This window comes from Zonotrichia leucophrys, chromosome Z (genome assembly GCF_028769735.1).
Source record: "Zonotrichia leucophrys gambelii isolate GWCS_2022_RI chromosome Z, RI_Zleu_2.0, whole genome shotgun sequence".
Lineage (NCBI taxonomy): Eukaryota > Metazoa > Chordata > Aves > Passeriformes > Passerellidae > Zonotrichia > Zonotrichia leucophrys.
Window position 1 is genome coordinate 64,078,727 of NC_088200.1, and position 26,057 is coordinate 64,104,783.

Genomic DNA, 26,057 nt, shown 5'->3' on the forward strand with positions numbered 1-26,057 from the left:
TATATAGCAGATTTGACACGGAATTACAGACCCATGAAGAAACACCAAGGTATGAAAAGCTGTTAGAAAAAAAATAATAATTGCTTTAAGTGGACTCCAAATTGGGGAAAAGTAAACCAGCAATGTCTACATCACATTCCCTCTAGAAAAGGGAAGAAACCCTCACAATCAGCATAATATTTACCTTGATTAAGAGTCTCAGATGCTGATAACTTGACATATATTTTAACTATGTTTGTGATGGATCCAGAGAAGTTGTGGAAGAGTAACTCTAAGAACAGAGAAGAGGGCAGGTGCTAGGAGACATGTAGCTATTACTCTGCAGACTTTTTATGTAATACTGTTTTTCTTTCTCCTCCTATAATATTTTGACTGATATTAAAAACAAGTCAGTAATTAGATTGGTAAGATTTGGTTTACCTTAACAACAAAGTTTTGGCTTTGCATAAAAAGCCTGTTTATTTTTGATCCTGACAATTAAGTGAGTGCAAGTACATTACATTGTAGATGAAAGACGGATGACTAGCTATTTCCCAGCTCAGTGCTTTATGCACTATACTGTCTTTCCTGTCGTCTTTTTTGTGTTTTTTTTTGTTTTTATTTTTGGTTTTGGTTTAATTTTCATTTTTGTTTTCCTTTTCTTTCTTTCAGATGGACTTTGGGTAGCATATTCAGAAGAATCTATTTTCAAGGGATGATTTATCCACAGCTAATTTAAGACAAAAATAATTTTCTAGACCCCAGATTTTTAAAAAGTTCCCAAATGCTGTAACAATACAACAGCATGTGTGAGTTTAATGTTACTGAGTGGCAGCACCCACTATTTCAGTCTACAGGAGAAAGACCAGACCAACCTGAACACTGGCTTCCTGTGTCTAGGTCTAAACCAGAGTACTAGGGAATGGTGCAGGCAAGTGCCAGTGGGTAGGGGAGGAGGAAACTAGTGGGCATTGAATAAAAAAACAGAAAGCTATTCAAGAGAGAGGCAAAATAGAGCTTTTAAGCTATAGTTCACTTAAAAATGCTTGTTGTATTTAATAGATTCTATTATTTTAAAATAATGGTTCCCTGTACTTTCACTTCCAAAATTACCATATTTTTTTTAGAAAAACAAGGTATTTTGAAACTGTAAAGTTAAGCGTTAAAATATAACATCTCAGAGTTAAAAAAAGTCCATTTTTTTCTGTCCATTGAATTTAGCAGATTATTTTGCTGTACCTTTTTAATATTATGGAAAACAATGGCTTGGCTTGAATTGAAAGTTCTCATTTCCTGCTCCTTACAGCGTCCTCAGTCTAGGGAGCATGTTATACAGATGTGAGACTTTCAGGTGTGCCAACACATACAGAAAGGCTACGTCATTTTTAAAAATAACATCAGGGTGTTATTTCAAAACCTGAGGCAACATGGGGAGGCACCAAAAATTTCTTATGGAGGTTTTCCTCACATAGAAATTCACTGTTATATCCTTGTTATTATGGTAGCACTTGTGACATGAAAGCAACTTTCTAGTACTTCATGCTCTATTCAAACATTTCTAGTATATAAAAGAATGCATCTTTTGAAACATTGCCAGTCTTTGGATTATTTCAGTGAAGGATAGATATATTTTGTTTCAAGATTAAAGACTGGAAACTATGATATAACACTAGTAATATTTGCATGCAAATAAAATCCAGATTTTTTTTTTCTCAAAATTATTTTCTTCTTCTTTCACTTTTTTATTTTTTTCATTCAGAGGGTTTTATTCCTTAAAATCTTCCAGGCAATCTGTCAGTTTCTTAAGCAGAAAAAAGTTTTCTGCTTCTTTAGGAGTCCGAATGCCCACAATTCCTGAATATAACTGTCTGGGATACTGTTATCATATACATATGACATTAACCCCCAATAAATGGACACACATGGACATAAAAACTTGGTGGCAGATTTTAGAAATATAGACCTCTCTGGCATTGCTACTGTAATATTAAGAAAATTATTTTTTATTCCAGATAAAGATGTATTCTTAATACTTATTTTGCTTTTATTTACTGTAAGATCAATAAATGTTAGCCACCTTGCTATCACTCCAGAAACAAAGGATGCATAAAATGTCGTCTTTGGGGATGTGTATTTGCACTATTCAACAAATAACCTTTAACACGTATCCATCCAAAGTTTTCTCCTGCATTCCATGCATACATCAGATTTGCCTGTCAAAGAAGACATTTTCCTTTAAAATATGGCAAAAAGAGAAAGTTCATGGTTTCACCTTCCATTGGTTCCTCCCCTGAAGTACCTCTTTGTGGATACTTTGGAAATATGAAAACATAAATTACTCGATAAACTAATGGCATCGTCTGTAATCTTATTGAGATGCCAGCTGCCTTTGTGTTTCACCAAACGGAAGAGAAGATACTAAATCCTCCCTTTGTGGTGCAGGTGAATATGCATACAAGGTCAGTAGAGCTTTCATTACTATCCAGCTAGCTGGTCATCCTTATGACTTCTGCAAGTTACAGAACTAAAACATTTCCACAGAGTCTGGCATCAGGACAACTTCACCTGGGATGACTTCTCACAGGATGCCATGGAAAATACAATGAAAACGGCAATTTTTGCGTCTGTTGTACTTGCAGTTCTCGCCTATATCTCCTTGGTTTAAAAACAACTGGACAGATCATACATTGGCATCCTATGGCAAAAAGGAAACTATAACAGCTCCTCCCATCAAAGCTAATCACACAGTCTAAAATACAACAGTGACCCTTCCAGCTGTAAATGTTACAACAGGGAAGAAGCTGTTCCAGATGTGGAGTTAGCCTATGAGCTGGCTATCTGTGCCTTCTGGGAGTTAACCCTCCCGTGGCCACAGTCATCCAGGACACAGCCCCGGGCTGTGAGGGACAAGAGCACTGGATATGATGCACAGCAGGCAGAGAGCTCCTGTTAAGACAGAGACATTAAGGAGAAAGTTACAGTGGTGATGTGAAACCCTAGCCTGCTGCATTGTGGGGTCATGGTGATTCCCCAGCAGATGGAAGGAAATGCTCATGAATGAGAATTTTAAAGGGATACATCAAATGTAACACATTTCTAGCGGTCTGCCAAAAAGAGCTCTGCTCCACACACCTCAGTGCAATGTTGGTTGATATTCTGGTCCCTGATTTCCACCAGACTTTTATCTTGAGAACAGTTACACTATTTTCAAAGGAGGACTTGATTCTGGATAGCTTAAGGGATACCTTAATACAGTCAGTTTTAGTTGTGGACTACTCATGTTGTCTTGGCTCATCAAAACATTTTAAATTTAGGAGTGCATTTCAAATAGGTTTAAGCCTGGCAGCAGCCTGTGCTGACCTTGCCTGTTGGCTGGCAATGTGCAGCACTCCAGGCTGGTGCGGTCTCTGGCGCTGCCAGGCAGGGGCTGTGCCAGCTGGGCACTGCACTCTCCCTCGGGGAGGGAGAAAAGTGGGGTTTGGTGAGTCTGGATGCTCAGCACAGCACTGCAGCCTTTCCCACACCACACTGACCAGTAGCTGACCTGTTTGTCCCGCATTCAAAAATAGATACAATATACAGCCTGTTTCCAGTTCTGGCTGAGGAAGAGAGGGATGTAAAAGTAATATTCTGTGGTAAAATTGAGCTTTCCCAGGGGATAATTCCTAATGGCTGTAAACAGCTGTCCACTCTCTGAGATGGGATCTTGACATAATTTCATGAAAACTCGGTCATGTAAGCCTCTGTATTTTAGTTAACTATTTCTATTTTGGACTGCTCAGTGTCTTGTGTTAAAAAAAACAACAACAACAACAAAAAAAAAAACCACTAAACTAAAAAAAACATGAAAAAAACATATACTTTGACCTTATGATTACACTTCTGTTGGAAAGCAGTCAGGCTGAAGCTGGCCCTTTCCATGTGTCCTCAGAAGGGGCTGTAGTGAGAAACCTAGTATTTCATACGAGAAATGCTCTAGGATATTGTTATATTCAACTTAAAATGGGCAGGGATGGAGAGTGATGCATTTATGCACTATGCAGAAATAAACAATGACATGTAAGAGGGAGTCTGGCAGTGGTGCTCACAGGAAAGGTGATCTGACAACACTTAGGATGGGAGCCTCTAGAGAAGGCCACACCATCCCAGTACAGTAAATGCCCAGTGCCGTTCTTGGTTTGCCTGCTGGCTTGCACACTGTGGAACACAACCTGGAAAATCAGCACCTCCTCTTTTCCTGCCTGGGACACTACACATTCTCACACTGCTTCTCCTCATGCTTAACATGAAACATGGCAGAAGAGGAATTCTATGTTCTGCTTTTGAGACAGGACAGAACAGGAAGCAGAAGTCATTGCTGAAGACCAATCCAGTGAAAAATGACTTCTCTGGAGGAATGAAGTCTTGCCATGTGCTTGTGGAGACCACAGCACTGTCACAACACCAAGCTGGGAATGCCAAACACGTGTTTGGGAAATGGAAGGCAGCCTACTGAGCGGATGAATAAGGGCAAGAAGGAACAGGAGCAGAGGAGGCATTTTCACATCTCCGCGCTGCAGCTGATTGATGGGATCATCACAGCCACACTATAGCTAAAAGGAGGGGGAACAGACCAGCATGGTTCCTGGCAGCAGGGCCAGCAGGGAGAGGGCAGGGCTCCCCTCCTGGCCTCAGTACCGCTGCTCCTGAGTCCCTTTCCACAGGGGGCTGTTCTTGCTGCTCCAGCGAGGGAGCCCAGGGCAGGACACCCCGTGCTGCACATGCAAGGATGGGGACAGCAGGGTGCTGCAGCAGGCGCTGTGACAGCACAAAGCAGGGTGAAGGAAGGCAGCCACAGGTTCCCTGTGACAGGATTAGTGATATCTTACAGATTAGGAAGGTAGCTTAATGAGTACCCTGCTGCCTTGGATGTTTAACATGCTGTATCAATAGCAGAGATTGTAAGATGCTTTTGGCAATTCCTGGCAGAAATCCGGAAGATATGAAATAAAGAGATATAACAAACCACTGAGGGGAAGTACAATACTCTTAAGATCCATTTGTATTGAGCAACTGCTGTGACAGAAAATATATATTTTTGATTCTCTTTGTAGATACAATGTGGTAAATAACTGTTAAGCAATTTTGAAGCATTTTTAAGCCATATTGAGCAGTTGTTTTGTTTCTCCTTTGGAATGACTTTTTATCTCTCTGATGATAGATTATTTTTCTGTCTTTGCTTAGAAGTATATACCATTTTGACAACATTTTTTGGGGTTAAAGGACAATTGAAAATTATGGCATATGGTTGACGATTTCCCTGAAAAGTATTACTCCTTTGCAGAACACTGACTTAATTACATGTAAAATATTTACGGGAATTTATCTATTCCATGACAATCTGACAGGAAATTATCTCAATATTTTGTTTCCATGAAGCAGAAACATGTGCTTTTTACATTACCATTTAACAGATAAAAACAGATAAAAACGTTACACTGTCAGTGTTGAGAATGTTTTAGTCTTATCAAAGTAAATGTTTCCACGAGGTCAGACAAATAATATTAATTCCTCTCTTTCATAATATTTTTGATAAATATATTTTTTCTCTGTATCTGAGGCAGTGCTGAAATTTCAGTCTCAGAATTTTGTCTATGACAGATATTCCTAGTTATGAGCCATTCATGTCATCACTTTATGCTACAGCTTCTTTTATAGCTTCAGCTTCTCATAATCCTGTTCTGTAGGGTGTGCAGAATCTAAAATTTATGCCTTCTGTTTTTCTTCACAGATGTCTATTCTGACTCAAATGACAAAGCATGAAAATCCAGAGTCTATTTCAGACTAGTGAAACAATGTTAAATTATTTGGAGAGTAAAACTGAAACTCTGAATTCAAACCAGAAGATATATTTATGCCTTCAAAAAAGAACTTTGAAACAAGTGACTCCAACACAGAAATATTTTGCCAGCTAGTGAGAAGAGGGGGAGTGGAAAGAAAACTCCATCGTGATTTCAAGCAGTTGTACTGGGAGCTGGCTGTCTGCTTTGCAATGGTAGTCCATCCAGTTCTGTGCCTGGCATTAGCTGTTTCTAGATATTTTATGGAAACAGACCAAAAATTCAGTGTTGACTTGCATATAGGAAAGTTTTTTCCTTACCTAAAATGCAAGAAGTTGGCTTTGTTATACACAGCAAGAGCCAAGAGCCTGTCCCAAGCACTAACTTAGTCTGTGAATCTCTGGGAACTCTACATGGTACTTTCCAAAATACACCACTGTATGTGTTTACAAGTGCAACAAGATGACTCCTCATAATGCAAAAAATATGGGGTTCCCCCATACCCACATTTTTAATTTCTTGGTTTGAGTTTCACAATCTGTCATTTGCTCTAGTGAAAAGCAGTTTCTGATCTCACTTCTCTGTTTCATTTCCATATACACTTAGTACTTCCCTTCTCCAAGAGAATTACAGAAACATAAAATAGCGCAGCCCTCCCTCTTACATCAAGTATCTCAACAAACTGGTCAAGCTTCATCCTAAAACTGTCCAGGAACAGAGATCCTCTGTAGCAAATTGCCAATCTACTCCAATGCTTCAACATGCTCACTCTTGAAAAAGGTCTACAGGAGAAATACTTGATTATTTTCTTAGAGGTCTGGCCTTCTGGCATTTTAATCCCATTTCTCTTGTGTTTGAAATTTATTTCCCCCATCTTTAAAGCTATTTTCAAACTAGTTGAAGACATTATCACATCCTTGTTCAACTTTCTTTTCCCAAAGTAGTTTTCTTCTGCAAGTTGTGGATATTTGTTATCAGAAAGAGGAAGGTAAGTCTCTGACTGGCTGGAAGCAAGTGCTGAATCCTCGTGGCCCAGGGGGAGGGGTCCAGGAAGGTCCTTGATTGCAGACTGTGTTGGCTGAACTAACATTGCTCCCGCTGATTGTCTCTGACCTCATCTCACAGACCTGAAATGATGGGCCCTCCATGGCCTCTCCAGTGCTTCACTGCCCTGATTGCTGGAAGAATTTGTCTAATGAATTTCCACTGCCAATTCTTAATTTTGGTAGTTGTTATCCCTCCTACTGCGAACACAAAGAACCCGTTATTCCTTCCCACTGCCGTGGCTGGTGAAGGTTTTGAAGACCTACTCTCTGCATTAGACTGAGCACTCTTTCCTTGCAGACCATATACCCCCAACCACTTCCATCTTCTCCTCCTGATTTTCTGCTAAGCTGAACTGTACTTTCAGTGCAATTGTGCTTTCAACTGCACATTTATCCAAGTGAGGTGTTGCTAGCAACCAGGAGAGTATTCTTTTATGTTTCCTTATCTACATACCAAAATGTCTTTACAGCCCAAAATCCTTGACTCATGTCCAGCTTCTTATTCATTCTAACTCCCACATGCTTTTGAGAGAATTGGGCTGACAGCCACAGCTGGCTGTCTACACAGTTGGCTATGCCTGTCCAAAGGCAAAATTTTGCAACTTCCTTCCACTGCATTTTAGGATCATCTCTGATTTGCAATTACCATACTGTTCTTCACCATGTGCCCCCATGCTTGATGTTATCCTCAAGTTTAATAAATAGAACATCTACTCATAAACCTTCTCATTACCTCCAGTATTATAAGAAGATGAAATAGTCTAAGAACCAGCATAGAGTCCATCAAAACTTTTCCCTTCAATTTCGACGGAATAGTTTCTTACCAGTATTGTCTCTGTCATAGACAAGTTTCGTCCAAATCATATTTCTACTCACTGAATTATAAAAGTAACAAAGATCCCTTACTGTTAAGGTAAATGGCGTCCTCGGCTGACATGGTCTGCTGGGTTCCTGTCAAGGAAGCTGAGTACCTTGCCAGGCCTTATTTCATAAATTCAAGTTGTTTAATAATCACTGTGTATTCTCCTAGACAACCACACGTACTCCTCTAAGGAATGCAATTAGGTTGGTATCCCTTAACTGCTCTTCTCTCTTTCCCCTTGGTAAAGATAAGTACGGCATTTGCTTTTCCTATGAACGTCTCTTTCCAAGACTTCAAAGGGACAGGACTCTGAGATGGTTTCAGCCAGATGTCCAGTTTGGGGATGGATCTCACCACGCTCAGATGATCTGAAACCACTCTTATTTGCCTCAGTATTCCTCAACTTGTTTTTCCTGATTCTGCTCCAGATATGCACCTGGTGCAACTGCACTTCTTGCCCAATTCCAGCACATCTTTTCAGTGAAGGCTGAAGAATAAAACAAGACTCTTAGTGTCATCTACCATCTCTCCTCTCTGTGAAACAGGAGATAAGCATTTTCCTTTGTTTTCCCCCTACCAGTAACACTACCACAAAATAATTTCCTCTTACGGTACACATCACATTATGCCTCTGCCTTTTTGGCTTTTGTCCTCACTTGCTTTTGTAACTTTTTCAAGTTATGCTTAGGAAACTGAACTGATTTCCATTTTCTTTGACCTTTTGTCTTTGCTTAATGATAGGGAAAACCCAGTGATTTAGTGCAGTGAGTTTGGTCCTACGCCTCCTATCTTTTTCCTATCCAGTTTTTGCTTTTATGTTCATTCACTCTGTGTAACTCCTCTAGCCATCAAAGCTTTCAGTTATGAAATCTTGAGTTTATTGAAATCTGCCTACCCCAAACCCATTATTTTTAATTTACTTTTCCATTTGTAAGTCACAGACTTCATAATTTCATAGCCATCCTTGTCCCTAACTGTTGTATTTTGTGGGGTCTCACCATGAACTAACCACTCTGCAGAAATTTCTCATTCTGAACAGTTAGCTGGAAGAGGTATTAATGCTCCAAAGATTTGCTTCCCTGTGCAGGGTGAGGGTAACATGATTAATGCTCTTTTTAAAATAAGCATAATTTCTTAATTACTTGTTCTTCTTGTAACTGTTTCTTCTGCGGAACTTGCCAGGGGATGCTACTAGTTAAATGAATCTGAGAGTGGTGATTGAATATTAGAACTTTTCTAGTATCATTAGAGTAACCTTGGTCAGGACAAAATTAATATGCAAAAGCTATTCTTCCCTCAATCAAATCACAGCTTCTTTTTAGATAAGCAAAAAGTGCAGCTACAAGAATGATAATCAATGTGGGACACAAAGAACAAAAATTATCCCTCTCTTCTGCAAGTCTACCCTCCCACTTAATTTAAAAATTTTCTTCCTAGGAGGATAATGAGGAAAAAAAGGGAGACACTGAGAATCAGAGGAGAATCTGTGCTGAAACAGAAGGTATAATTTTGACATTTCCTGATTCCATCCGGAATTAAATATTCACACCATCACGCTATAACCTATTGTTTCCGGGTTAGCAGGATTGACCTGTGTTGTCCAACCCCCTCCACACAGGCTGAGCAATACTTGAGCACCATCAAGGCTCCTGCTCAGTGAGCATGGATGGCACAGCTGACAGGGGTCCGTGATGCCACTGAGTAAAACTCCTGTTTGTGGATTTGCAAATCCTCCCATTTGCAATCCCTGGGATGAAAGGAGGCAAAGAAACTAGAGCTAAAGCCTGGAAAAGTTTCTGGTGCTCCCCAGCTCCCTCTGTGCTGGAGTGGCAGGAGCATTCCTGTTGCTGTCCTAGAAAGAAACAGACAGCAAGGACCATACCTGTATGGAGTGCAGAGGAAAAAGAGGGTTTCATCATGGAGACGTGTCACGTTGCTGCTCAGAGTTAAAAGGGAATTGGGTGACGAAAGAGGAGAGTGGGAATCCAAATGCTGCCTACAGACCCGGCTGCCTGCCTTGAAGACTGTTTTTAAGGCAGGTCACCTTACTGAGATGTGACAGGAGAGGAATCTGCAGAAAATTGTTGTTTCCTTGAAACCCTTTGCCATGTTGAAGAAGTTACCAAACTCTTAAGAACAAAACAATTAAATAAAACCAGAGGGTTGGCAGGAGGAAAAGACAGATATGAATAGTATTTAGGAGGAATAAAGCTGTGGGAGCTGTCAAACTCCAACAACATTAATAGCCATGACAGCTTTAAATCCTTTCTAGTCATCCTACCAACAAAGTCCACCTAACTGCAGCAGAAAAGAAATGCCTCTCTGTTAGTTCCCCTTCCTTTCATTTGCTCCAGCTGATGGGGGAGAAGATGCACATTTAATATTTTATCACCAAATTAATAACTGATGCATGGTCCTTAGGCTAATATTTCTCACAAACAATATATGCTGTATGAAATGAGAAGTTCAGCTAACCACTAGAGAGGAGCTACTTTATTTAAAAAAAAAAGAATGGAACAGCAATGAGAGCTGCTGGAGTACTTTTGGTGATTTTGGAGATGATGCTTTATCACTTCACCTTGATTCTCCTTGGGAAGCTATCTTCTCTGCCTGCCACAGTTTCCCAGTTCTTTATTAAACTTTCCATCCAGCAAAAAATGAACTCTTGTTCTCCAGGAAAAGCTGGAGGAAACGGATTTTTCAAGGCCCTCATTATGCACATCCTCTCAGAATACTTTCATAAACATATGATTCAGCAGCCCTGGGGCAAACAGACACATTAACACATTTTGTACACTCTGGGCTATTTCCCAGACAGCATTCCTCCTATGGTAGACACAAAACACTACTATATGTTTAGAAGACATTTTCCTATGAAGGAAAGAAAATCCTTCAAAGAATTACATAAGATGGGACCATTTTCAAAATACAGGTGGTTCGGATGAAAAAAAATCATTCCTTCATAAATATTCAGCACCACAAATTGTTCTCAGTACATAGAACAGCATGAATTTTTCACCAGTAAAATAGTAAAACAAGAAAATTAGGTAAAACCAACATGTTCCATGTCCTGTTTTAGTGTCTAATTACTATCTAGAAAAGCTTCAATTACAAAAAAAAACCTGAACAGACTAATCCAACATAGATTTGTATTGTAGTTAACTTGTCCCAGTTATCTAGGGGCAAAATCAGTGTATTACAGGCTACTACAGCTTCTGAGAATCTCTCTACAAAATTTTTGTGCCAAAAAAACCATCACATATTTAATTTTTGAATGAAATTTTTCAGACCTCTGTAGTATATGTCACTTCCATAATGATTGTCTTTTGAATGAAAGTTATTCATATTCAGAGAAAGGAATTTGAAAGCCCACTTGCAACCCATTTTCAGCTTTGTTCATGCACAGTACTTTCAGATAAGTATACACCTAACAAAGCAACAAACAGTACAGTCAGAGATCACTAAAGACAATCTACCTCTTCTCTACTCAAACATAAGCTGTCAGTTTTCCTTTCCCTTATTGCACTGAATCCTTTTCTGCTCAGCAGCAGGTAGAGCAAAGACTAATGAGGAAGGAATCACCTTTTAGAAATGCTGGGTCATTGCATCAGGTTTTTCAAATGTCTTCTCTTTTGGGAGATGAGGTGGCTCAGCGGGGGCCGCTAAGATGGAAAAATATCAATGTATTACTCATCTTATTCAAGATGCCAGTACGATGCAGTCTGTACTGATGCAGTAAGTGGTAAGACAAGCCACCTAATGAAGCTGGGAAATGATTAAATACCAGCACTCTTAACAAGAAAAATGACATTTTCAGGATAGGTAATTTTGCAACTTTGCCCTACAGACATTTCATATGACAAAAGAAGCACTGGAAATAAGGAAGGAATATCAGACATCCTGCTTTGCCTGGGTCATGTTTCACAGTCATTGTTGATCTGGTAATCGTCCAAAAGAAAAGCTGTATTTTCTTGTTTGCAATTGAGGCAAGTCAAGAACAGCGCCACTGAAGGAAGCAAATTCATGATTTAACTGTGCTAACCCAACAGCACTCAAGTGCCACATAAAGCCAGCCTGATGCCCAAGGGAATTCTGGTGGTGTTTGGTGGAGGGCCTGACAAATTACAGCTCCGCCAAGGAGCCACCTGTAAGAGTCATCCTGTTCATTAAATGTCTTCAGTTGTCACACACCCCATTTAAGCAGGAGTTTTCACTTCCTGAAAGTCATAAAGAACCAAAGTGCATTCTCCCGGCCTCCACTTGCATTCAAGAGGGAGGAATTGTGGATATTCCATTCTCTTTTCTTCTTTGAAATGCCTGAAGAGTGGAATGAGTGTCCACAAAACACAGTGCAATAGCAGCCTTGCGAAAAGTAATGTGTTAGCAACTTATACTGCGGGCAAGAAATCTGTTTGGTTCTGGGATCAACAGCAGCCTAGGACACTGTAAGCCAGGACATCAGGATATGGCCCTCATGTCTTCTGCTAATTGTTTGCAGGTTATCAAAGCATTTGTTAGCTATTACATTCCCATTCTGTAGAGAGGAAAAAGTTGAGGCATGGATGAAGAGTTTACATGGTGGACATTAGTCTGATTTGGTCATATTTTCTGCTCATCCACTGCAAATTTTAAATAAAAGCATTTAACAAACCAGTCTGACACAGTGTCTCTCTGCTATATCTGAGGTTTGGTATTGCCTTAGGTGCTATCATTTTGACTGTACCAATCCCTGATAATTGAAGATCTCTGGGTAGAAACACTGTACTATAAATATTCAGGAAAAAATTAAGCTGGTAAGAAGAAAACTATTTCTCAAAACTTGTTTATGCAAAGAAGACTTAAATTACTGAAACCTGTTTTCAATTCATTCTTCCAGGAAACCTACACTGTTTTCAGCAACTACTGTCCAGACCAAGCTGGACTCTTTACCTGACCTCTGATGCTACACATACCCAAAAGAATCTCCCCAATACCCTAACAGGTCTAGGAAAATAGGATCATTTTTCTGTTACATGGTATCAATATAAGCACTGATTCACATTTTTAAAGCTGTTTTTAAGTAGCAAAGAGCAGAGAATGACATGGAGGTTTTGAATGTAGGGTGGTTGCTCCCGAAATTACTTGTCTAAAAGATGATAAAGGGAGAGTTGACCACTGCTGCCTGCCTGGAAGATTACAAAACATTGCCCATAGCCTTAAAACTGGGCTTTCAATGACCATGTGTGTGACATAACAAGTTACATCTGATGTGGTGGTTACTTCCAGCCTTTGGCAGGCAGGAAATTTTAGATTGTGCTTAAATTAAAGTACAGCAATTTCACAAGAAGAAAACAGAGCTGAGGATCATCATGTTCTTGGCATGGTGACACCCTGCAGTTCTCCACAGCTCTCCCCAAAATGTGATACCAATGGGGTAAGGGCTCAAAGGCATGAGGCATTTCCCTTACATCTTCTGGAGCATGAACAGCGTACACATGTAAATCCTGTGGTATCTTCAATATTTCCTCCTGCTGCAACATTTTCTAAAGTCAGAATGATGTCATTTTACCTTTCATTTATTTTCTTGGCTGAAAATCTTATGGCATCAAAAGTGGACTGCCAGTTTAACAAACATGAAACCACTTCCCTGCATCAAAAGTGATTGCTGGGTCTCAATGAGGAAAAGTCTCATTGCTGGGTGTAACTTCTGGCAGTGAGCTGGGCTGTCCTTGCAGGACCAAATCAATGGCTAGCCCCATACAACCCCCCTGGACCAACATTTGGAAGGTGAACAGACTACTCTGGTTTCCCTACCTGGATGCTGCAAGCAACATGAGATTTACGTGCTCCCTGTTCTGCTGGTGTCACATTGTTGCTTTGCAGCAGCTGATGCCTGGAATGCATTTCTAAATTCAGGAACATTTTGCCTATCTGGGTTTATTTCAGGTGTGCCAAGTCACAGAGCTCAGAGGTCATCAGACAAGTTGGAAAACCCTTAGCCTTTTGCTGTAATTTGGTAGTATTTCATACTGCCCTTCTATTCTCTTGGAACTAAGATCTTTGTCTTCAACTGAAAGTCTCAGCAAACCTTACCTGGGTTATTAAGACTGCTCCTTTATCTAATGGACTTACATCTAGAAAAACATCTTCCTATAAGCCAGACTACTCACCCACATCCTAATCGCAATGTGGATTCTTGGGACGATCATGTGTGTGAAATTCATTGGCCTGATTAATGAGTACCCTCACATAGAGCAGAAATGAGACAAAAGATGGACTCATACCAGGAAACAGTACTTACAGTTTTCTAAGTATGTTTTTAAAAAGGCACAAGATTAAAACTGCATTGAAAACTTCCAATGTAATCCTAGGGCTCCAAGATTTAATTATAAGTTATTTTCCCTGGTCTCTTATTTGACATGCATGTTACGTGCTCCCTTACCATATGATTATGTATTGCTAGTAATCCATGATTACATGGAATATCTGTCTATTCATAATTTGTGCAATTAAGGCTCTGTAGGCAAGTTCATGTTTCCCAAATGGGTTTCCTACAAACAAAAAGTTCTCTAAACAGCCCAGCAGCAATAACTCCATCATTTAGGACATTTTCCCTGAGCTACAATCAAACGTATCGGGGTCTGAGCTGGAATTGCTTTGTCTCTCTCGAATCTGTTTGTAGACAATGAATGTTTCCTCTGGTGTTAAAGACCTTTGCTACAATTTGAGTCCACCAGTTGGTTATAGACTTATCTACTTGAGAAATCACTCCAGCTTGGAAAACCTAAGCTCTAGTCCATGCTTCTGGTCCCCACTTCCTTTTCTTGTCATTGCTTGCCTTGAACACATGCATATAAAGTTTTTGCAGTGAAGAGTAAATACTACTGTGCACAGCATGGCGTGGGTTATGCAACCCCCCTGGAGATCCAGTAGGAATCCTGGACTCCTGACTCACTGCATATAGAGAGTGACAGCAGGAGAAAAAGAAGAAATAAAACAAGCCCAGTGGTTAATGAGCAAAGATAAGAAAACCACCATCATTTTAAAGAGAGTTATCAGTTGGGAACTGGATTTTGACAGCTGAATTAAAAAATAAAACTCCTTTAGGAATTACCAACAAAAGCTATTTAATTTATGCAGGTGTGTCACACCATGGGCCTGAGGCACCCCAAGCCATGTCTTCAGAAGCACTATGTCTCAGCTGCCACTGCAAAATAAAGATAAAAACGTGAAGAATTCTGAAGAGCAAACATTCACTTGGTATTCTAAGGGGCAGCAATGAAATTCTCTTCATAAATGAGAAGCAATTCCTGTACCAAAGAGATGAGTTTACATCATAGTAAATGTGTGAGAAAGATAATTGCACAAATGAATACTGGAGTATGAGATGTGGAAGAACTGCTGAAATACCTTGCTTAAAATAAAGCAAGAAGCCTTTGGCAGAGGTAAGAGTTTAACCCAGGGGTAATTCTGCACTTCATTCTCTCATGGCTGATTACTTTCCTTGAAGCAATTCCCAGAGAAATGCTCTGCACCACCTACATGGTCCAGACAAGTGCAGATGCAAAGACTTGGTCCCTGTGACTCTCTCCACTAGCAATGACTGTAAACTTTCCCACTGATGTGCTGGTTTGCCTAGAGGGTAGGTTATTATTAATAACATTTTATTTCAGTATGTATTCTAGCAGAGAGGTAAGTACATGGCTACAATAACCTCTGCCTACAGAAGTCACTGCATTTAAGAGTCCTAGCTTTTTGCTGGTAAAAACATCAGTCCACAAAGGGAAGCTTTGCTTGTTTAGCTGCATTAGTAAAAATGTTCTAGAACAGAATTTGCATAATTTAACAAACTTTCATGTGAAGACTAAATGCATTTTTCTGGGAATGGGAAATTAACCTGGTATTGCTCTGCCAGGTCTTTCAGATCATTTACAATATAGCAAATGTTTTTACGGCTTTTTGAAGTTTCACCAGTGATCCAGTTATTCAGAATCAGCTTCATCTGTTTCAGATAGTCTTTTCCTTGACAAGTACTTTGTTTTTTAATTTACTTGCCTTCTTAGGACTCTGGTACTGTATTTAGGTGAATGTGTCCTGAGGTAAACTGACAGCTACAGAGAAGGGAGAACAGATCCCCATTTAAGCCCCAGAAGAGACATGTTACTGGCACCTAGAGCATATCAGACCCTTGTCCACAGATTCTTTTACATGGGTAGCACCGAGGAGGACCAATTTCAGTATATACCTGTCTTCCAGTCTCATAGCTATGACTCCTTGTACATCAGGTAGTCTTCACTGGCTGAAGGACTTCTAAAAAGAAGCATGAACATTGTCCAGGTCTGACTCCAGTGCCTGGTAAACTAGAATTTACCTTTCACTTCAAGTATTTTTTCTAAGATATTAATGATGCTCTAAAGTCATAATCCAATACTGCAGTTGCTTGGCTTTGCTGACCAAACTTTGCAGCACACAACATGCTTTGTTCAGGAGTCCTAACTGCAGCTCTGGGTATTGATTACATGGAAATCCTTGGTAAAGCTCTGCTTTATCAGACCTTGAACTAATATTTTATGTTGTTGGTTTTGCAAAATTTTTGAGTTTTCTTTCTTTCCTCCTTGCCTTCCCCTCCTCTGTTGCTTGAAAGTAATCTTGATACCTTTGTTAAGTCCTTTTTCCCTGTGTCCTCGCAGGTCACAGCAGATGCCACACAAGTATTACTTTTAAATTATTTTAATCCATGTGGATATGTTGTGTAAAGTCTCTTGCTGCCTCCACTTATCAGTCCCTATCTCTTCCCCATGGGTTCTGCTGCCCTTGTGCACATGTCATACCAAGTCAGTTCTGTACTTTGACTTCTTACTGCAGTCTGGTGCTGGGGCCTCGATATCTTACCCTATAGAGCCATATAGCATTTCAACCTACAAGCCTGTGTTTGGGCATGGCAATGAGCATGCTTTACCTTTGTAACATGCTGGTCCAAGCGCTCTCAATGTCCCTTGCTGTTACTTTGACTGCACCAGTTGTATTCTTGGGTGTCTACAGTTTTTTGGTATGCACCGAGCTTCTCTGTTACAGCTCGTTTGCATTTTTAAAGTGAGACCATGATACATGTGCAAGCCCATTATTGTCTGTTCCTGAGCATGCCTGAACATGCCTTGGGACATTTTTTCTTTAACTGTAAATTCTTTAAATGAAATTCATTACATGTGCCCCTTTCTTATCAATCAGGATTCCGTACTGCACATCCAGTCTTTGCTTGCCTCCAATGGACCAGGACAGGGATTTGCTTTACTTCTTGCCTTAGGATTCACGTACAGCAGAAGTTAAAACACCCTAAAGGGAAGGTGACATGCTTTTCAGACTGCGGATTTTTTAAAATCGAGGCTCAGACTATCGATGCCCACTGGGTGGCTCCAGACACTGCACCTTGCCCCACCTCCACCGAGTCAGCCCTAGTCCAGCTCTGCAGAAGAACGTGTTAGTGCTGGAGATCTGCAAGAGTGACAGGGCAGAGCCCGGGGTCATAAACAGATGATGCACCAGACACGTAAATAATGATATTGATGAATACTTGCATCACGGTAGTGCCCAGAGGCCCGGTAGAGGGTGCTTGTGCAGGAAGAAACATCAAGGCTTAAATGACACACATTGCCCTTGAGGCACTTAACTGAGCCCTGTGAAGTCAAGAGAGAGAGAGAGCATTACACAGGCCACAGAGGTGTTGTTGCTCCCTCACTGACTGCATGGGGGCCAAATGAGGTGGTGGTTCAATGTAGGTGACTTATTTAAGCTCCTAGATCTCAACAGGATGAACCTGGCCCTCTGGGAAAATGGAATATTGAGGACCAGAACTGCACCTGTGTCTTCCCAGGCTCTGTGACCACATGTGTGAGCATGTGTGCATGTACACTGCACGCACAGTGAATTTTATCTACACATACACACACTGGATGTTCTGGTCTCTTTATGTCCAGCACATAAAGAGTGGTTTGGCAGGGAAGATAGAAGTCCTCTGATTTAATTTGGAGAGAGACTAATGATCCTGTAAAGCAATAAAACAAATTCATGCTGTTGCCTAACTCTCTGCCTTCTCTTTCTAAATACTCTCCTGGTTTGTCATGTCTTTAAAGATTGTGCACACATTGGTTACCTTCACACAAACTTGTCTTCCTGTTATAGAATTTCCACAATTTTATTTTTTGTCATCTGCCAGGTGCTATATGAACCAACTGTGTGTAAGGAGCTGTTTCACCTGTACTACGCTGTGTTAGGGCTGGCATACAAAGAAAGTAAACCAACCAGACAACTCCAACAAAAGTAAGCATAACAAGGAAACCAAAACTAACTAGTCAGTTTTGTTTTACTCCATGAAACTGTCTCATTTGGATTGTGATTAATATTTAATTCAGATGTAATGAAGTTCAACAGTTTCTTACACTTCATGTTATAACACAGTTCACTGCTTCAGGAAACCCCTGTCAGTTCTACTAGGCTTAAAAGAGGTGTGAGGATCCTAGATGGCTTTGCATCAGTGGTGATTCAATACATAAGATAATGCATGCATAAGGAAGAGATTTCCCCACCTGGCTAACCCCATCACATTAAGAGATGTGCACTTTTTAACTTTGAAGTGTTAAAGCCAAGGAGGCTCAGGAGTTTTTCATCTGATAATATTTCACTACGTCTCATCTAGTATGGCAGCAGAAACCAGCCTTGCACAAAATGTCCATTTTATTGAAAGGTTGCAGTCATTGAAATTGCATTTTTCTTGCTGAACCTGACCTAGAGGTATTGCCCCTTTCACAAGAGGGTGAAGCATGTGAGCTGGTATTAACTCATGTAGAAACTGATGGCATTTTACAGTTGTTATCTTGCCTAAAATATGCATCCTTGTGTAGCAGTTTTAAGCCCAGCTGGAGATGAAAACCCCATGAGAAGAAATTAACTCTACCCTAGCTGAAGCCAGGACACCTCGACAGCCCGCTTCTGTTCTCAGGGAGTCTGTCTCTAAATCTATAGCACACTGACACGGTGAAGTGTCAGAAACACTAGAGGAGGAAAATACTTTGCTATGTACAGGCAGAATTTTGGGATTTCTTTTATATCCAGCTCTCAAATTAGGCAAATGGGTGTCTTTATCAAGATCCATGTATGGTACACATATTTAAGGAGAGCAGACGCAACCGGTGTGGAGGGAGTCTGTACTCCAATTGAAGAGTCTATCCTCTATTCTGTAAGATGCATAGGAATAATTAAGTTATTATGAGGTAGCAATGCCTAGCAGTTGTGGAAGAGCCAGAGATTGCTACTATTAAACTCAGAGCACCAGCATTTAAGCAACTGTTAAGGCACTGGCATGGCATTCTACTATTTTGAGTTGAGTTTCAGAGCTGAAGTAGTAAGCTGTGTTATTATTTTTAGTGTTGGCTTGTTGTTTCTTTTTTTTAAGTGTTACATCTGAATATATTATACCATATGAAAAAACTTCAAATCCATTGCCACCCAGCCACCTCTAGCTCATTGCTTTTCTTACATCATCATGCCAGTTCTGAGAAATTCTCTAATCACACTGCAAAACAGGTTCCTTTGAAAACCTGTAATTTCCTGGTTGTTAGGCTTTTTGTCTGGTTTTGTTTTGGTCTCTGTTTTTCTAAGAAATGTGTCATACATAATAAATAAACCCCATCAAGAGCACAATGGGAGGTGAATGTTGTGCTGTTTTGGAAACCACTGTTCTGAGGGATTGCTGAAATTGGAATCTGCAGACCTGCAGCGCATGAGAGTTGGTGTTGATCAATGTTAGTGGAGAGCTAGACAGAAGGCTTGGGGATGAACAGCTACTCCTGTGCAGAAAGCTTGATGTTCCCTCACAAGGTGGGCAGAATTTGAAGACACTGCAAGGCCATGACGAGATATTCTTGCAAGTTCACTCTTACAGAGCTCACCCAAGAGAACTGCTCAGATGGGAAGCATATGGAGGTGGACTGAAGGCTTGCCTACATCTGGCATTCTACGTAAAAGCCAAAAATGCTGAATAACAATGCTCCTGATAATTTTCTCCATCTGCCATCAATGTGAAGCTGCAAAATAAGACACACTGTTCTCTGCACTAGCATAATTTCAGGAACTGCTCACATCTCTCTGGAGGTTAAGACTGAAGGGAAATGGCTGAGACCTGGCTAGGGACAGGTTTATGGCATCTCTGGTCCCAGCATACACTGTCTGCTACGGGGGAGGTCTGGGCAGCTGGTTTTGACATCAGATGATCCTTCTCTTGAAGGAGTGCAGTAGCATCTGTCTTAAGTTCTCTCTCTCTCTATTATGGAAAGACTGTAAGTGACAGTGCAGGATAGACTAAGTTAGATTCAGAGTTCCCAGTTTGAGACATACTAGGTTTTTATCATGGAAAGAAGATGCAGGAAACAGACATTGGCATTAGAAAGAAATTAAACAATGGATGCCTGAAGGAGAGAAAATGCTAAAGGTGCAGCAGCTGCAACAACCTCAGCTGAACCATGAATCTGTACATGCTGGACTCTTCAGTGAAAAGAGATTTTAGCACAGACCTCATTTGGCATCACAGATCTGTTAGGCACTCATAGTCTATTAATAAGATATATTAAGATTTTATTTTCTGCATATCAAATCAGCTTAGGGAGGGTTTTATCCTCATGGCCTAGGCCAGCTTCTCAAACAGAACTCAAATCTAAGCATTTACCTGTAAGATTCGATTGCAGTAATAGGAGAAGACAATGTTTCTGCCATATTTGAAGAAATTCTACCATATTTTGCATCTGCTTCCACTTAGATTTGGACTTATGTCTAATACTGGTAAGCAGACAGAGACCAAAGACAGTAGAACAAAAGAGTGCACAGCAGGGCACCTTTTGCTTGGGAGAGGTGGTAAGCTTTTATTCAGATACAATCAGCATCTATTTTGCGTCATGCAAGCTTACAGACAGCATCTATTTTGGTCTCTCAGGTTAAGTGTTTTTCTTGGAAGCTGAGCTTCTCCTGCACTTTGTTTCATTAGGCATCTTTTAGTTCAGCACTCTGAGATGGGAGTTGCTGGGAGGGAGGGATTTTTTGCATACATTTTCTACCTGCCCACATCAGCAAGACAGCAAGAACCATCAAGGGTGTGCATGCCCCAGGACAGAGCTCCTGCCCTATGGGCCAAAGCACAGACCTTCCCATCATCAGCACTGGAGCTCTCCCTCTGTGCTGGACCACCATGGAAAAGTTTTCTCCTAGAGGTGATACAGCAAAGGCTTATCACCAGCATGCAGAAAGGTGAAGAATTTCACAACCCCAAAGGGCTTTTGCAAGCATAAGGACCTTGGATGTGCTGACAGCTGGGTACTCCTGAGCAAAGAGCAAGGGATCCACTTACTCCTTGGCTTCTTCCTGCACTGCTACACCTGCAAGAGCTGTCACAGCACCAAAGTGCCACAAGTGGCTCTCGCGTGTACATTTTGGGCATCCAGAATACACTGGTTTAAACTGTCTGCCTGGTGCTCATGTCCAAAATGGCTAAAAGAATAATTCGTCACTCTTTGGAGTTGTTGGGCACCTCCTCATTCAAGGTGAACAAATGCACTGTTGATTACTGGAGGGATACGCCACTTTGCTGAACATTTATTTCACTGGGTTTCTTTACTCCAGGAATGACAGTAAGTCCCCTGGTACTTCATGCAAGTGTTCATCATCAAGCAGGGAGATATAGAGTATTTCTTGTTTCCATGCTACCCAAAAGCTTCAGAGCAACAAAACCCCTTCATCTTTTGCAGTAAACACAGGCCACCAGCTATGAGCTATAATTTAATCTAATATAACAAAATAATTTTGGGGGCATTTGAAATGCTGTGAAGGAATAGCAGGCTTTGGGTGGGCTGCTCTGTTTTGTGGATATTACCTGTATAATATCCAGACGTCAAATCCCAACTTTCCATTCATTTTCCACTGCTGCAAAACGCCCAGACCATCATGTGGTAAAAAACCCCAAACAATGGGAGGCAAGCAACACATTGAAGCATTTGTTTCACCTACAACACACTATCACAAGTATGTCTGTGGAAGTTACTGGAAATCTCTATCAATGTTATCCCAAATAATGTGTTTCAGGTCTGTGATTTGGAGAATAAGTTTAAGGGAAGGGAAATGCTTTTAATTCATTTTTGACTCCTTTACTACAATTTACTCAAATCTAAGGTAGCTGCAAAAAACGGGATCACTTTTGTACTTTGTAACAATGGGAAAGATAACTCAGAAATATCTGCCTTCCTCCACCACTGACCCAGGACCTTTATACGAATAAAACTAAATAACTTTATAGTTTGTGTGAAGAGATATCCATGTCTGGCTTCACCCTGACTTTGACACAATGCTGCCACTAGTCTTCCTGCCAGGTTTCAAGCATTTAGCAACATTATTCCACTTGTGACAGACATCCAGTCCACTAAAGACTCCATGAATGTTGAATAAGGGGTTCTGTCTTCTTAAGTTCCATTAAGGTCCATTGGACCACCCACTTTTTTGACAGAAATGCAAGAGACAAATGATTTTTACATGAGGTATCTTGTGTTTTTCTGAAGAGTGAAGTCAGGCAGTGAGGAGTGCTGGAAATCCAGGACCAAAATCATTCAGCTATTTTGACTCCTTGATTTTCACTTTGCATTCTTGGTTACAAGGGTTCTAAACATATTAAACTGATCCCAGCTGTCAAATCAGTGTTCTGCCTGTAATCCACAGTTACACCATTCATATGCCAGCACCTTGTCCTAATCTTGCACTGCTTGTTTTTTTTAACTTATTTGTACATTGTGTACTTCTATGCCCTCCTGATGTTAACTAGCAGCATTATAATAGCATTAAATTATTTGGATTTCATTATTTGTTCTGTGTTATTCCTCTTTTTTTGATGCTGGTATTTTTTCCACTGCTTAACGTGAAGTGCAGAAAAATGCTGAGTAATGTAGACATTCTTCTTCAAAATGCCTTTGCAGATGAGGAGGCTCATTAAATCATTTCACTTACTCATGTCTAAGCTGAGTCATGCACATATCCTTGCAAGCTACAAGCTGAAGTATATGATTTCCTGTATCATGATAAAATAACAAAGAAGTCTAATAAATAAGAAGCAGTCTGTACTCTTATACATTTTTACTGCCTTAGTTGAAATTAACACTTCCCACACAAAGGAGAACTGGTTACACTATCTTAAGAATAAGCATTAGAACCATGTTTACATCTTGCAAAATGTATTATTTTAGTGAGAAAGTCACTTAAAACTGATCTAGAGTGAGCAATACCCAACCAAAGAATTTGCGTGATGTGAAAGGCCTTAAAGACCACCCACAAACCCAGTGCTAGCCTTACTGTTTCTCCAAAAGGCATTGGTCTTTTCTGGACAGCACACATCCTCATGAGCCCACCAGCTACACGAGCCCACCTTCATGAGGCTACATCCTCATTTAGGAATGCTAGTCTGGCCTCAAACGCTCTCAGTTTTCTCTTGTAAGGACCACAGTTCACTGAGATTCTCAGACCTACTGGTACAGCTGGCCTGCAAATAACGACAGATACTCCTCTTGCCCCACAGCATTCATGGAGTAAAAGCAGGGGTATGAGAAAGGAGCCCTTTTGAGTGCTTCAGTGTGTGTAGAAGAAATGGTGCTTTCTGTCATGATGATGGGATGCTCTGCTGTCAGAGAAAAGGGATGAACTCCCATTCTTAAAGCAGGGTCATGGATACTGGCTGCCAGCAGGCGCTGGACATTGTTCCTCACAAGTAAGCTTCACCCTGATCCGAGAGGAAATGCAAAGGATATAATTTTAATAATATATTATGTATTTTTGTATTTTTTTCCAGTATGCATGTCCCAATACTTTTTCTCAGACATGCTGATTCTGCAGCTGCTCTGTGCTTGCACATATGATGCAGTGTGACACTAATGAATATGCAAGCTGCATGGCACAGTGGTTTCACAGTCCTGTGGAATCAGCCTTAGGGCTGGTCTTGAAGTAATTTTCTATCCTCCTCATGAACCAGCTTAGTCTGTCCTCTGTCACCTTTGTTGACAGGGTTTGGGCTTTTTTACAGGTCTCCCCCTGTAAAAAGGACCTCCAAAGGGCCATTGATTTCCTGCAAACATGAACAGATGAACAATGCCCCTGTAATCCACCCCCTTGATTCTCTCCTGCAAATGTGGAGGGAAAATGTAGTACACAGACAGCAAGAAAAATACTTCCAGGATGAATCCATTCTACTTCATTCCTCAGATAATGTGCTTGACATCCTTCTACAGTCATTTACCTTCTTAGCCTATTTTGATGGGCTCTGGATATGCCATGTTGTCATGGATGTAAAAGTAATTAGATTAATGACCTCAACCTCTGCTGTCTAATCTCTACCGTTCAGATGTAATATTTTTTCATTTAAATTAAATTACTTTTTTACTGGCTTTGGAATTCCCTTAGAAAGAGAACAGGGAGGTTAAGTTTATTAGGTGACATCACACAAATGTCACCTCAACTCAGGAGAAACCTGTCATTTGACAGATAAGTAGTCATAGAAGAAGAGAGTTCTGTTACTTTCAAATATTCAAATTTTTGATTTCATGACTGCAGTTAAGAAAGCAAAAAAGCAAGCCATAGGAGCCAAGGTTTTACACTGTCCTTCATCCTACACTTTTAACTAGTTAAACAAAGAGGTTTCACTGCCTTCAGTGGTGGAACTCAGCTGAAATTAGCCACTCTGACATGTTTTGCTGGATGGGGTCAGGGGTCTTAGCATCTTTCAGCACTAGATGAAATATGTGTATTACAGTACATATTTCTGAAGCACAGTCTATGTATTCTTTCCATATACAGTATTAATTTATGAAGTAAAATATCAGATATCATATGAAATCTAAAACGTTTCCTTGCCTTCTGTTACCACAAAGGTAAAATAACAATACACATTGTCAGACCAGTTTCATTTAACTTGAATCACAGGACAAGGACCAGTAGCACGAGGTAACTCTTACATTCATGCTGATCAATATCTTCCACATAGCAGTTATTTAGCATTATCCAGGCTTAGGGTAGATCTGCTTGTCTATATCCCCAGAGAAACATTCTCATTGACTTCTCCAAGAAATTTCACAAGAAGCCTGCCATAAGGCAAATTGAGTTCACCAGATACGAAGTTAATACCTCAACCCTTGGACTGCTGGTCCTATTCCCCTTTCTCTGTTGTAGCCTCAGCTGACGTATTTGTAAAAGTTGTGTTGCCAAATTTCACCAGCTTTTGCCAGCTGAAAAAACTCTAAATTAACATAACCTAAATGGAAGAAGCAGTTCTGGAATTTGCCCTATGAGGATTAAAATCACTTTCCTTATGAGCCTTTTATTCCTTTAGAGCCCTTAGTTTGTAATGAAATAAGGAAAAAAGCAACAAAAAAGAGGACAAATGTCAACTCAGACTACAATGGGAAACTGATAAAAGGAAATCGCTCTAACACCCAAACCTTGCTTCTGAAAGCAGTAAGTATTTGATCTGCTGGTGGCATCTGCTGGTGCATTTCAGAAAGTCATTTGCACCAGTGAGGTGAGTGCAAAAGGATTCTCTCCCTCTTTGAACTCATTTTGGCTGTAGGAGGTGTAAAGGAATGGAGAATCTCTTGGGTGTTGATCAAGTCATACACACGCACCTGAAGGGGGAACTTGGCCCTCTGTTTAGCTACCTCACGAAAGAAATCCATAAAAGTCCATCAAACACAAAGATAACACTGACTCTGTCTTGAACAACATGGACATCCAGGAGACAAACGTTGGGTGTATTTGGCTGTATGTGTGACTGCCTTTTACAGTCTTTTACAGTCTGGACTGCTGCCACAGCTGCTGCCAGAGATGGGGACCTGGGCAAGGAAAATCTCCAGCCTTCATGGGAGTGACTGTTCTTAGGCAAAGCTAAAGGAAGCTGTCCCTACCTGTGTATGTTTTCTTCCAGCTTTTTCACCTTCAGCTCATCGTCTTCTGACTGCTTCCTTCTGGCTTCTTCCTCTTCTGCAGAGCCAGCAGGAATTCCCTGTAGCAGCCATTTTTCCCGAAGAGCTTTTGACTGCAATGTAAAAAAATCCCGTATCTTAGGTATAGACTGAACAAAAACTATCTGAAGATTGAGAAGAAGCTGTATTTGCTTATGAATATTAGCTTGTCCCCACTGAATTTCTGCTTACTGCTTCAGACAGTTGATAACAGCCAAACAATCAGCTGTTTATTTAGATGTCAGGTCTTTCACATTGAGGAGTGTCAGTTTCACAGTATACAATTTATTTACTATCAGTGCCTTAACATGAAGTTCTTTTTAGCTCCTAATAAAACCAA

The 26,057-nt window shown here is 40.5% G+C and overlaps 1 protein-coding gene across 6 annotated transcripts in view; it reads right to left on the reverse strand.

The window, feature by feature from the left end:
• PALM2AKAP2 (PALM2 and AKAP2 fusion) overlaps positions 1-26,057 on the reverse strand; it is a 264,299-nt gene that overhangs the window by 173,249 nt on the left and 64,993 nt on the right. For all 6 annotated transcript variants that reach the window (XM_064736652.1, XM_064736659.1, XM_064736653.1 and 3 more), the window contains one exon: positions 25,661-25,791. In XM_064736652.1, coding sequence (XP_064592722.1) covers positions 25,661-25,791 — 131 coding nt within the window. The remainder of the gene's footprint in view (positions 1-25,660; positions 25,792-26,057) is intronic.